Below are 13,840 nucleotides of genomic sequence, written 5' to 3' on the forward strand. Positions count from 1 at the left end.
GCCGTTTGGAAGGTCGAGGTCTTCTCATTTGGTTGGATCTGGCTTCCACTCCCTACATGCTGATAAGGGGTGGCTGTGGGGGGTTTCCCTTGATATGTCCTTGCCTCAATGGAGGCATGGTTGTAAGCCTGTGCCATCACCTCAGAGTAAGTCTTCCAAGTGTTGGCATGATCATGTACTTGAAGAAACAATCACGTAGGCCTGCCGTGAAGGCTTTGAGGGCAGTCTTGTCGTCTTCCTCGGCACAACGGGAATACTCATGGCTGAAACGGCCAGCATACATACATAATGACTCGTCTGGCTTTTGGTGAATAATGTATAAGTCATCCGCAGAGTGCAAGCGATCGGTCTGGAAAATGTGTTGAGAAACAAACAGTTTCCTCAATTCCTCAAATGAGTCTACTGTCTCAGGTGGAAAATGACAATACCAGTTTAAAGCTCCGCCAGAGAGGGTGAAGGGGATGAAAAGACATCGCTCTTCGTCGGTGTGCATCCGGTATGCCATGGTGGACTCAAAGAGGTTAAGGTGTTCAATCGAGTCCTCATTTCCAATATAGAGTTGCAAGCCAAGCTTCTGCTTTGTCTTTGCTTGGAGGGGGTGTTAAGGATCCTCCTTGTAAGAAGGCCAAGACTAGGTTGGTTCCAATCAGGTATCTCAGCTTGTCGTTCGGCCTTCAACTTGTTTACTTCCTTACGGAGCTGTAGGATAAGAGGGTCCTAAGTGGAATCATGTACCACTGGAGCTTTCTTTCGTAAATATCCATCTCCTATTGGAAGTAGGAAGGTTTGATCAAGAGCATATGATTTTTCCTTGGAGTCGCCGTACTGACTTCCAAGGTATGTCTGTCGGAACATCTCTGAGTCCCTTATACCTTCGTGTTTCTCTAGGACTTGTTGCCCCTTCCCCAAATTAGTAGCTGGCCTAGGACATGGGAGGGCACCGAGTCTTTCAGAGACCTTTGGGTTATTGATCTTCGAGTTTACATGGATGGGATTGTCTCGACGTTGCTTTAAGAAGTCTCGACAGTCGTGAAAGACAGCTTTCGATCCTTCCACTCTTTCTGTAAGGAGGTGCCTTCCTCCACTCCTCCTACTTCAGGTCGAAGCAGCTGGGTTGAGAGAAGTCTCATGTTGGTCGCCATTTCGATGAGTACCTCGCTCCTCAACGGGAATACCCATGTCGAGGGCAAATGACCCTCCGTGTTAGGGGCACCCAGTTAATGGTTGACTTCCACATGGGTGATGAGCTCGTGTATTTTAGTATATCTAGCCTCATGGAGCATCTCAAAGACCTTCTCATACAGCTCTTGAAGGATCTCATTCTTCATCGCTATCTTGTTGTTCTGAGCCTCTAGCTTATCGACTTTAGCCTGAAGAGCAAACTTCTTTTGTTCCTTCTTTCGTTGCTTCGCACCAGGTGCAAAAAGGGTGTCATTCTGTGTGTTGTGGCTTCCTTCGCTCCCCATGTTGGAAAGGGATGCCTGGTCAAAAGAGAGTGTACGAATGGTGGAAACCAGCTTAACAAAGCTGAAAAGAGTGGGAACAAGTGTCGTTCCCACTGACGGCGCCAAATGTTGATGCACAAAATCAGTGAGGACTTTGGTACAACAGAAAGTGTTAAGTTTGTGACCTTCGCTAGATTGTTCCGATCACTAGTGTGGATAAGTATGTAAATGGATAAAGACAGGGAAGCAAACACAAGATGTACGTGGTCCACCCAGATTGGTTATGTCCACGGAGTAGAAGAGTTCTCATTAATTGTGAAAGGTTTACACAAGTACATAGGTCCAAGCTCTCCTTTAGTGAGTACAAGTGAATGATTTAGTACAAATAGCATTAGGAAATATTGTGAGAGAATGATCTCTATTTATAGAAGAGAGTTTCTAGTTTCATTCTGACATTGACACATGTCGTGTTGTGATTGGCTTCTGATGTTGACACGTGTCATGCTATGATTGGCTTCTGATGTTGACACGTGTCACGTTGTGATTGGCCTCCTGGTTGGAGGGAAACTCTTCTGGGTTCTTGATGGTATAACGTTGATCGATGCTCAGTAGTTTCGAGATTTGTCAAGTATGGTACAAACATTTTGAATTGTATTTTCTGTCACATTCCGGCTCGGGCTCCACCACATCCCGGGCTCGACTCAGCCATAGTACCATATTGTCCTCTTTGGGCCCTGACCACGCCTTCACGGTTTTGTTTCTGGGAACTCACACGAGAACTTCCCAGTGGATCACCCATCCTAGGATTGCTCTCGCGCGAACTCGCTTAACTTCGAAGTTCCGATGAAACCCGAAGCCAGTGAACTCCCAAAAAGCCTCGTGCTATATGGAGGTGAACATGTACATATACGACATAGAGGATCGACTCCCCTAGGTGATGTGGGATCTAACAATCCACCCCCCTTAGGGGCCTGACGTCCTCGTTGGCACACTTCCGGCTAGGGATTGGCTCTGATACCAAATTGTCACATCCCGACCTGGGCTCGACTTCGCCGTAGCACGATAGTGTCTGCTTTGAGCCCCGACCACGCCCTTACAGTTTTGTTTCTGGGAACTCACATGAGAACTTCCTAGTGGATCACCCATCTTGGGATTGCCCTCGCATGAACTCGCTTAACTTTGGAGTTCCAATGGAACCCAAAGCCAGTGACCTCCCAAAAGGCCTCGTGCTTTATGGAGGTGAGCATGTACATAGAAGACATAGAGGATCTACTTCCCTGGACGATGTGGGATCTAACATTTTCAATATAGAACTTTCAAGTTCCTCTGGAGAAAAACATGGTTATATGGATGAATTTTGGAATAATTCTTATTGGAGGACGTTCGTGAGTCACTCAGCTTGATTGTTTCAAAATATCAGATTTTTCGACCAAGTGGTTATTTTCTGGCAATAGAATAAAGGAGCGATGCGCAGTGTTGGAATAATGACGTTTTGGGCTTGAATTGGATTTTTGGAGCCCAAGATCACCTCTGATGGGTTCGTGGCCTTCTGGAGATGTGTTCAGAACGGTTCTGTCTTCAAAATAAGCTATCATGGCCTGGATTTGGAGGATCACCTCTGATGGGTTCGTGGCCTTCTGGAGATGTGTTCAGAACGGCTCTGTCTTCAAAATAAGCTATCATGGCCTGGATTTGGAGGATATCTGAGGCTAAAACGTGGCTGGACAAGTACTTGGCAGATTCTCCTAGCTTAATTAGGACTTCATTTTCGCAAATATTTTATTATTATTCTTAGTTTCCCAGTTGGAATAAAGGACCTGATTTTTAGGGTTTGTGTGATGGCATTGCAGCATATATTGCTTTGCCGTTCTCAGTTTTAGTCTACATTTTCTTTTATGCGACTTGGAGACGGAGAGAATTGCTAGGGTTCTTGAAGTTTTTCTACTTTAAGGTGTTTTCAATCCTTTTCTTTATAATAATATTTTCTATGATTTCAATTATGAATATGCGTAACTAATTCATTTTTCTAGGGCGAATCCTTGAGCATTAGCATGAATATATAATTTTTATTTAATTGCTTATACTGATTGCATGCACACTTTGAATTATTAACCACCGTGATTAAAACTATCTAATTCTCTTAATGCTTGATCACCATTAGGATTTTTAGAAAAATAATTTGGTGCAATTTTGATTCAAAGGTTCCTTGAAATTGACATTGCCTTCTTGTAATTAATAATTGTAATTTCACTTAAGATGAACACCATGTCTTAAGGGTTGCATATTGTTTCTAAGGGTTTTCATAAAGCATAATGAGTCTCTCATGTTCAGATTTGATCCGAACATCCTGACGGATTGCATGTTAGATATACGTTCTATGTTGGAGGTTCCAAGTAGGATATATATTAGGAAAACTTAACCTTCAAAGTGGCATGTATAGATCATAAGTAATTGGTAAAACTGCATAGGATTGGTGATGGTGGAACCCTAGTGCATTTTCTAAATTGGTATTTAAAACTCTTTTCTTTTATCATATTTACTTTTAATTAAAATTTGTTTTTAATATTATCCAATTCCAAAATCTCTTTTCTCAATTTTTAATTCTAAGTAGTTAAATATGAATTGTTTTTACATAAATTATTAAAATAGTCCTTGAGGAGAACGACCTTGCATGAGCATCTATACTACAACATCCTTGTATTCTTGCAAGTATTTCATGTGATTTTGACCCAATTTGCATAGATGGTAAAAATCATATCAGTTAACATTAACTCGGGCACTTCCTCCTCTTATATGGCGTTAAAATCATGCAACTACCTTGGAGTTCCAAAGAAAATATCTCAAATAGGTCTTCCATCTTTGCCCACTAAATACCACTTTCAACCTAGTCGGGCTGAATTCACCTTTGTAACTGGTGGTATCAGGCTCACGATTCTTTCAAGCCTTCCTTGTCTCATGCTGCTGCAGTTGGTTGGTTTGAAGGATTATTTTGTGAAAACATGTTCTTTTAAGCAACATCAATAAGCATGCAATTAACAATTAAAGGCGGAACCATGCTAGCATGCACTTAAATACAAAACATTAACCATGAAATTCAAAGCCTAGTAGATTGGTGAACCAAAACTCAACTCAAAACAAAGTGAGTTGAAATTTATACCTTTGTAGATTCCCCTTTGCATAAGCAAAGGCTAATCACCCAAAGAGAGGGCCTTCATTCCTTGCATCTTAAATCTATGGATTTGGATGGAAGAATAGGTTTCTCCAAGTTCCCAAAATTGAGAACCTCTAAGTCTCTTCACCAAGGAGAGATTGGAGAAGAAATGAGTGACCTTGGAGTAGTGGGATTGCAAGATGCACCCCCAAGGTGGCCGGCCTCTTTAGAGAGAAATGGAGAGACATGTTCTCTCCAATTTTCTCCAAAACAAACCCCTAAATGAATTTTGGCTATAAAGTCATATTTATACCTTTATTCATTTGAGTGGCAAACTTATAAATAAGTCCAAGTTCACTACCCTAAACAATATGGCTGGCCATTAGGATATTTTGGACTAATTGTGCCTTTGTGAATCATTATTCATTAAGTTGTCATACAACTTAAGTTAATGGGCTTGACGTTCGAAGCCCATTGGGCCTTAAGGTCCAAAACTATCCCGAGGTCTTTAACGAACTTATTCGTTTGATTAATTAACATATTAATTAATCCTTGCCATAAATAAATGATTAAACCATTTAATCATTCTTACTCATCTCCATTGTTTCTTCAATCTCCACCTTACACGGTGTGCGATCCATTAGGTTCCTTTTAGCGAGGCAGTGGGCGATTAAAACCATTTTACATCGATTGTGAATTGAAACTTACTTTCAATTCTCCCTTTAGTGATTACACACGTTTAGGGCTTCCACAAACCATGAGTGACACCTTGCAGCATATCATGGTTACCCAAGCTAATCAGAAGAGGTAGAGAAAACCTATTCAGTTTGGGATTACAAATGCAATACGGTCTTTCTCTAATCTAATACTCCTGACCACATTGTTTGGTTTGATAGTTTATTTATTCATGTCTACTATCCAATGTGATTCATGTGCTTATATGATTTCCTTGAATGTGATTTAGAACGACTTTTCTAAATCTCATTCATACTCTGGCCAGAGATTCTAAATCATATCATAGAGTATTCTCCCTCAAACGGTTTGAAGGTTAGAGATCCCTTGTTGCGCATTCACTTGCCTCTATGACTAAGTGGCTTAACCCCAACGATGCCGTGGACACCCCGATAGGGTGACTTTGACATAATCAAAGATCAAGGACTTAACCACAAGACAACTGTGATGCCTCAGGTCAAAGGACTAATTTGCATTATCCCAAACATGAGTTCTCATGTGACATGAGTATGAGAACTCTTCGTTGATCACGTTCAGTGAACTCATTCTCTACTGAGCACCTACATACTTGTCTTGATGTCACACACACCAATGACTCGAGACTAGTCACTCTCCCTGAGAGAAGACATAGCACATACCGATCTTGACGGACTGTCAATGCCCAATTGGCAATCCTATGATCAGGAACATTTAGGATGTGTCTACGAAAGAATGGTCTCATGAATCTAACTTCATTAGATTACATTCTTCCAATCACATATTCCTTGGACTTTATCGTTTAAGCATATAACATTTATATGAGACGGCTCAAACAATAATCTTTGCCCTTTATAGTTAAACTAGATTAGTTTAACATGCGAAATGTCCGTAAAGTATCATCATATGATTGGTTTTAAGGCACATTTCCAACATGGTTAAGGAGCCTTAACATCCACCCAGCGTGGCAACCTCGCCCCCTTATCTTCTACCTCTTCAGAAGTTTCAAAATTTCTAAACACTTCAGACAAACCCTTAGGCTATGAATCTCCTCCCAACCTCTAAAACACATTCTTAGTAATCTACTTGTTTGTCTCAACAGCCCGAAGATTACTTATACGAGCATCATGTTCTTCTATCTCTCTCATTCTGACCAATTCTCGATCAATGATGGCACCTGATACTAGTACCTCAAGCTCATACTCACACTCACACTGACATTTGCTACACAAAACTACTCATTTGATCACAGCTGCTTGGGGGTTATCAGGCAACCTTCTTTCTCCTCTTTTATCCAAGATAACTTTTCCTTTCCCCATTTCAACCCAATTAAAATTTATCATGTTGATTGAGGCTTCAGGGAATGAATCTATGCCAACCATCATGTTGGCCTGAGGTTTCTCCAGCAATAATTTCCCTTTGACTATAAGGTCTTAGATCCAATCTCTGAACTGCACACAATTAGCAATGGAGTGGTTGAATGTATAGTGGAGCTTGCAATACTTTTTCCCTCTGAGTTCTTTAGGTTTGGGCATCTTCTTGATGTTGCCGGGCCGGGCAGGATTACTCGAGCCCTCACTAGTTCCTCATACATGTCTGCAGCCTTAGTTAAGTCAAAGGAATATGACTAATACTTTGGAGGCTTCATGGGTACAAAACCTTCATCATTCATCACGATCTTCTGGTCTTTGATAGGTTGAACCAATCCCTTCACCATCAAAGGTGTGAAATGAATGGTCATCTCTGTAGCACACAACTCTATCCCTTCTCCCAGGCTGTTATCATTTTCTCCCTCCTCTAAGCCTTTAAACTCCAGCTAATGTATTGGTACTTTACTTTTATAAAAAAAGGGCACTTTGGATTAGTGCTTCACTTGCTGTTCTTTTGCCAACAACTTCTCATACTTAGTGGCAGCAATCACCAGTTCTTGAAGCTCGTTAAATTATACATCATAGAAAGTCTTCCTCACGGTTAGTCTCAGAGCCTTCTGGGTGATGGCTGTGAGTTGAGCATGGTTGATTGGGAGCTGGCATCTTATCTTAGTTTTCCTGAACCTTATCATAAAATCCTCTATAGACTCTTTGTTCATATTGTTTCACTTCCACCAGATCATTAATGGTCATTTCATGTTCCACCCTATACAACTGCTCATGAAATGTCATCGACATCTACCCCTAGTTGGCAATGGAATTGGGGGGGGGGGCTAACAGACTCCATTGGGAAGCCAAGCCTACCAGTGAGTTTCCAAACAGTCTCAGTTTGTAGTTGGGGTTGTTCTCAAATGCCAAACAGTGATTTGAAAACTTAAAAATGTGATCTCTAAAAGACACATTACAGTCTTCCCCACTGAAAGTTGGGAATGCGGGCATTTTAAAATTGAGAGGGAAATGATTATGCTTATCAATGTACTCCGGATAAGGCTTCTGATATGTTATGCTAAACATTGGACACGCCTGCGATTGAGCATTATGTACTACCATCCTCTTTAATTCTGCCAGTTCATTCCTGAGTTGTTAGTTAACCATATTATTGTGTGGGGGATAGGGAGTCCCCCATTTCGGGCTATGATCAATGCCCAAATGAGCTTCCCTCTGTGGATCTGGCTGTCTCCATCTAGCTTTTCCTCATCCCTTATTAGCCAATAGTGGTGCCTGTAAAGAAGAGGCTTGCCCCCAGCTATGGATAAGCCATTTCCGCTTGCTTCTCCCACCGAGTTAGACGTATCAATTTTCATTCCTTCTTGCCTCACCTGCCCTCTAACATCTGGTGGTGGTGGTAAAGGATCGGGCAAGCTTGCTTTATGAAACTCTTCGTCTTCTTGCCTACTGGTTTCAGCCTCTTCCTTCATTTTCCCTTTGTTCTTCTTTTCCCCAAGTAAGGGGAACAAATGAATTACCGGTTCCTTTTCTGGGCTTGCGTCCATGATTCTTTCCCTAGTATAGCCATCATTCGATTAGGGTGTACTCTAACTCCAACTTTCTTTGTAGAGTTCTTGTTAAGGAACACAGCCTGCTAACCTCTCATCTGGTCTCCAAAGAGATTTCCTCCATACTCCTCAGTACTTGAGCCATGGTGGCTTGCAAGTCTTCATTAGTGACTTTTCCACCTGACTTCTCAGAAGAGGTCGGGCTCCCCGAGGTCTTGCTTATCGGGCAAGGTTTGTTGCTTGGTGTGCTGCAATATGAGTTTGCTATTAGTTTGAATGATGCCTTTGTGGGGCCTTTTGTTAGGCCTTGAGGCTCACAATCAAAACTAATATAGATCTAAACATGTCACTGTTATCTTTGTATAACATATTGTTCTTTTTAAATTTTTAACTGGTTGATTACTTACGCCACAAGTTACTTAGACTTCTTAATCTTACTGGATTGTTACAGATAAGTTAAGTCTGTATAAGGTTCTGTTTCCTTTTTCTTGCCTCGTAAACAAGGAGTTTTACTCATGATATTATATGTCCAGGCAAAGGGAGTTCAGGGCCCCTTCAACTATTTCTTTGATTATAGTTAACATTAAAGAAGCAAGGTTAATTAGTTTAGCCCGATTAATCATCAAATTAAAACTTTGAATGAAAAGCAGTTGAAATTGATTTAAAACATGAAGGAAGATGCATTAAACAACAGATCTACTTTACGTAAGTACAAACAAAAGAGATTCGGGCAAGATTATAACCTTGTCAGGCAAGGTTCATCTTCTTGCAGCGACTTCTCTTTGTGCTTTATAAGGGTTGTAATCTTTGGAGAATGAAAGGTAAAACAAGTTTTACTAAAGGGATTCAATACTACAATGTTGGGGAAAAGTAGCATAGCTTCTAAATATTGACAAAAGATGCCTTTCTACAATGAATCTATGACGAAAAGAACAGAGTCTGGACAAACTAAAGCTTTCTGGCTTCTTGCTTGTATGAGAGCAAAGTGGGATGTCTTTTGATTGATTGGTTAAGTATCCTTGTCCCTGGGATCCCCTGCTGCTTTTTTAGACATTTTAGCCCGACTATCCAAGCTTTGGCTTTTGGCGATGTCCTCCGGAACATGGCGAGTCACCACTTATTTACCCATCCATACCCTCGAAAAGTACTTTTTGTTGGGGTGAGATGCCCTTATGAGTGTCACTTCTCTCATAGGCCTATTGCCTATTCCTTGGCAAAAATGATTTTTAATTCTTCTTAGGTTGTTGCCTTGTATGTTTGAGCCCAATCCTCCCTTTGCTTTTGTGTTTTTAGGTCTTCACTCTCACTAAGCGCAGCATTAAATATCCACTCAAACATTTTGTATAACAAATAAATGTATGAAACAAAGAAGCAAGTTCCAAATTTTCGAATTGGTTTCTAGAATATTCAAATACATTCTAATTCCTATTAAACATTTATTGAATTTCAAAAAAAAATTGGATCGACATTTGAAATTTTTCTCTCGAAATCAATTGAAATCGGATTTTCTTATCTAAGTTGGACTCTATGGGGCCATTTAGTATCATGGTCTATATTATTTTTTATTTACAAGTAAAAGGTCTTAGATTCGGTTCTTGGCAAAAACAAATTTGAACCCAATTATTATAATTAGCTCATTGTGGAAGTTTAGTCCACTCTCTCACTCTATAATATATATAATTTTGTATGTATTGAAAAGTTGGACCATAGACGGTAGTACCAAAGTTAGCCATCCTGCTTAGACTTGGCGATCATGTCTTGTTTTCCGTGTTCATGTTGTAGTTTCGTGACATTTTGATATCTTAACGGATCGTGTCGTGTCAAATCCGTTAAAATGAACGGGTTATATAACCCGACCCGAACTTAACTCATTAAATTGACAGGTAATATAAACCAACCCATTACCAATTAAAGAAAATATATTTTACTTCAATAACTAATCAAATGGAAAATGTCATACTAAATTAATATCTACATACGTATTGTCACATAAATTTTTACTTCAAAACAAAAAAATGCATTTGTCTTTCAAGTATTATATATATACCTCAAAATAAGAGTCTAATAAAAAAACATTAGTACATGCAAATTAAAAAATGAACAAAGTTTTTTTAAAGGTTGTGGAGCTTTCTTGAAAGTCAAAATGTTGCCAATGAGACTGAAAACTTGCACGTTGTTTTTTGACAGCAAAAGCCTTCAATTTTCATCAATCAACAAAGGAAATAGTACTGGTCTTCAAGAGTTAGATTGATGATGTTTTCAATAAGACTTTCCACATTAGCACTCTCTTCTACATAAACTAAGTATGGAAAAATAAACGGTAAGTTAGATTAAATTCTATTTCTATTATAGTAATTTTTTTATTTTTTTTATTTTTTAGTTTAAAGTCACCAACTAATGGGTTAAAATAGGTTACCCGCATATAGACTTGTATTAACAGATGACTCGATAACAACACAATTAGTTAACGTATTAACTCAAAATTTGTTATTTTTGTGTTATTCGTGTTGTGTTAATAGGTCGTGTGAAAAATTTTCAAGCCTAAATCTAATCTTGGGCATCCCACCTGATTCTTCTAGAATGAGGATCATCTCCGGATCTTCTTTGTGAAGATCCTGGGGATCCTCTATCATGTCCATTCATTGTACATCGTACGGTTAGAAATCATTTTAAAATTTTTATATAAAATTGAATACAAATAATATCTGACAAAAACTGACTGCATAATTTACGATGAACGGATACAATTAAATGATTCTCTGAATCCTTAGGATCTGGATCCTCGTTCTTTCTTCAGTCCAAACAAATTGATGTGGCAGACTAAATGGATAATCGGATAAAACCCCGTGGACGCTCAACTCCTTTCGCCAAGAGGCAACCAACCATTGGATGTAACCAAGTGGAACCCACACTCAACTTTCCTTAATTCCCACTCAACACTGACAAAGCAGCGGCAAAGGAGGGAAGAGGCTGAGGGAGTCTGTTACAGGACAGTTAGTCCACTCCACCGCCGCTAACTGAAAATCATTTAATAACCTAAGAAGCTTCTAGATCCTTCTCCTCCATGGCTGACGCCGCGAAATCCACGGGAACGGTCAAGTGGTTCAGCGCGCATAAGGGGTTCGGCTTCATAGCTCCCGACGACGGCGGCGAGGATCTCTTCGTCCACCAGACCTCGATCCAATGCGACGGCTTCCGGACCCTCTCGGAGGGCCAGACCGTCGAGTTCCTCGTAGATTTCAGTGAGGACGGACGCACCAAAGCCATCGACGTCGTTGGAAATATCACTCGATCCCGCCGTCCCGGCTTTGACCGCTACCGCGGTCGTGGTGGATATGGAGGGAGAGGCGGCGGAGGCGGTTATGGAAGGTTTGGTGGACACCCTGGAGGGTATAATCTAGCGAGAGGCGGCGGAAGGCGTGGCGGTTACGGCAGAGGTCGTGGGGGCGGCGGCGGTGAGTGCTACAACTGCGGTGGTATTGGACATTTGGCAAGGGACTGTACTCAGAGTGGTGGTGTGACTGGCGTCCCGAAATTTGGCGGCGGTGGACGCGGTGGTGGGGGATATGGTGGTAGAGGCGGCGGCAGGCGTGGTGGTGAATGTTATAATTGTGGAGAGGAAGGGCATTTGGCAAGGGAATGTCCCAATGATCAGAAATGATGATTTGGTGTGCGAATTCCTGTGGTTTCCCGCGCTTTTGTGTGGTTGGTGATTGCTTTTTTCACGAATCGTTGCTTCTTCTTGGGTAATTTTGTTAAGTTTTGCATGACTTGGGTGATTGTTTTGCATATATTAGATTAGATGGTAGTTTGTTTCTCCTTCTCCCATTCATTATTTTGGGTTCCTCAATTTTTATATCTATTCTTGTTGTTCATATATGGAACCTGTGAAAGCTGAAATTAATGATCATGTTTTGGTGTCATTTACCACTTGTATTCGTTTAGCGTTTGAATTAGTTCTCGTTTTTCGTGCTTTGATTAGGGTTGAACTGGATTTTTGTTGGACCTTGTAGATTATCCTTGGAGTAATGTTATTTAGACACAAAACTGACTGCACACTCAATGTTATCAGTTTTGGATGTCTATAGGATTTGATGCATTTGAGTATTTGTAGTTTGACACCACGTACCGATTTTATCTTTGTTCCGCTTGGATACCTCTATATTAAGTCTTAACAACAAAAAAATGGCCCTCCTTTTGAAAGGGACGTTTAACTGTTATCACGGCCTTCTCATTTTTCTGGCTAGTGGTTGCGGATATAATATCTCGTCCTTTAAAATTGTTGTGGATGTTGTGGTCGCTGCTCAAATTTTATCGTTGGAAGACGATTTTATGGTTTAGCTGTTCTATTGAGTTATCATCAATTGAATGGCAGCAGAAGGGCAGACCAACAACATGCTTATTAATTCATTTCATCCGCTTCCTTTGGAAAGAATAAGAACCACTTATCCTAGTTGATAATCCATGAGAGGTTAATATTTGACGAGTCGAGATTAGATTTTTCCCTTTTCGGCATGATCAACATCACTTTAAGTGATTGCCTCAAGTGTCCTTGTTCATCTCAAAATCTTAATATTTCATGACATGTCATTTTCCTTCACATTGAACATTCACTGTCCCTTTTTTCTCAACGAACACAGAGATGTATCCACAATTCCATGTGTGTATATCTGTCAGCGTAGGGTGTGTAAGTGAAAGGCTATTTGCTACGATAACTTGGTATTTGCAGGTTCAAGTCGAATGTTCAAGCTGCATAGTAGGTACATAGTTATGATGATTTGATCACGATAACAAACTTCAAGAACATTTTCAATCATCTGTCAAAGAGCTTGTGCTAATGTATGTACTTGCTGATGCCCTTCTAGAGCTACTTATCACGAAGATGCACTTGCAAGTGTTACTGAAAATTTGCATCTCATTGTCTTTTTATCCATTTTAACTCCACAGCTCCACAGCTCCACAGCTTGAATGAAAACTACTTCCAAAAATAATCCAAACGAAAATTTTGCTGGCTGATGGAAGTCACTTGTCCTGTTTTGATCTTTTGTGTGGTGTCCTTTCTTACTGAGAACAGAATAGCGTTTTGATGTTAGCCGTTCTTATTAACAATACCCTTTTTATCGATCATCCAACGGAGTTCAGGGATGAAATATTCTTGAAGTTTCACTTATTGTCGATGCGAACTAAGACATTAAGACATTAAGGGAAAATGGGTGTGGATCTGTCTATTTCTTTGTGCATCTACTACAGCCATATTCCGATTACGCATCCAGTTTGAGTTTGTTGATTTTGGACGCTTGGTAAATCAGAATGATCCTTAATGCCTCCTATGATTCTTATTTTTCTTTGTGATCTTTAGTGCCTTTTTACTAGGATGGAAAGAAGGCGTGACCTGGACATGATCCTGAACAATTTGATTCTTCGTGATCTTTGGGTGCGTTTGGTACGCGGGACGGGACGGGACGGAACGGGACGAAGCGTTCCGTCCCGCGTTTGGTGCGCTAAAAATGGGTGGAACGGGCTGTTCCACGGGACAGATTTTGGGTGTTTTTGCGTTCCACCTCCCCCCCTGGAACGGGTTTGTTCCACGTATGTGGAACACAATGTTTT

At 40.5% G+C, this 13,840-nt stretch overlaps 1 protein-coding gene across 1 annotated transcript; it reads left to right on the top strand.

Annotated features, from left to right (window-relative positions):
* Nucleotides 1–11,090: 11,090 nt before the first annotated feature.
* LOC126601526 (glycine-rich protein 2-like) lies at nucleotides 11,091–12,153 on the top strand. Its single transcript, XM_050268252.1, has one exon. It carries the CDS (start codon nucleotides 11,295–11,297, stop codon nucleotides 11,889–11,891), a length of 597 nt encoding a protein of 198 aa, XP_050124209.1. The 5' UTR covers nucleotides 11,091–11,294; the 3' UTR covers nucleotides 11,892–12,153.
* The last annotated feature ends 1,687 nt before the right edge of the window (nucleotides 12,154–13,840 follow it).

This window comes from Malus sylvestris, chromosome 15 (genome assembly GCF_916048215.2).
Source record: "Malus sylvestris chromosome 15, drMalSylv7.2, whole genome shotgun sequence".
Lineage (NCBI taxonomy): Eukaryota > Viridiplantae > Streptophyta > Magnoliopsida > Rosales > Rosaceae > Malus > Malus sylvestris.

Excerpts from the sequence above, each read along its gene's own strand:
- LOC126601526 (XM_050268252.1), top strand. The coding sequence starts at position 11,295 with ATGGCTGACGCCGCGAAATCCACGGGAACGGTCAAGTGGTTCAGCGCG.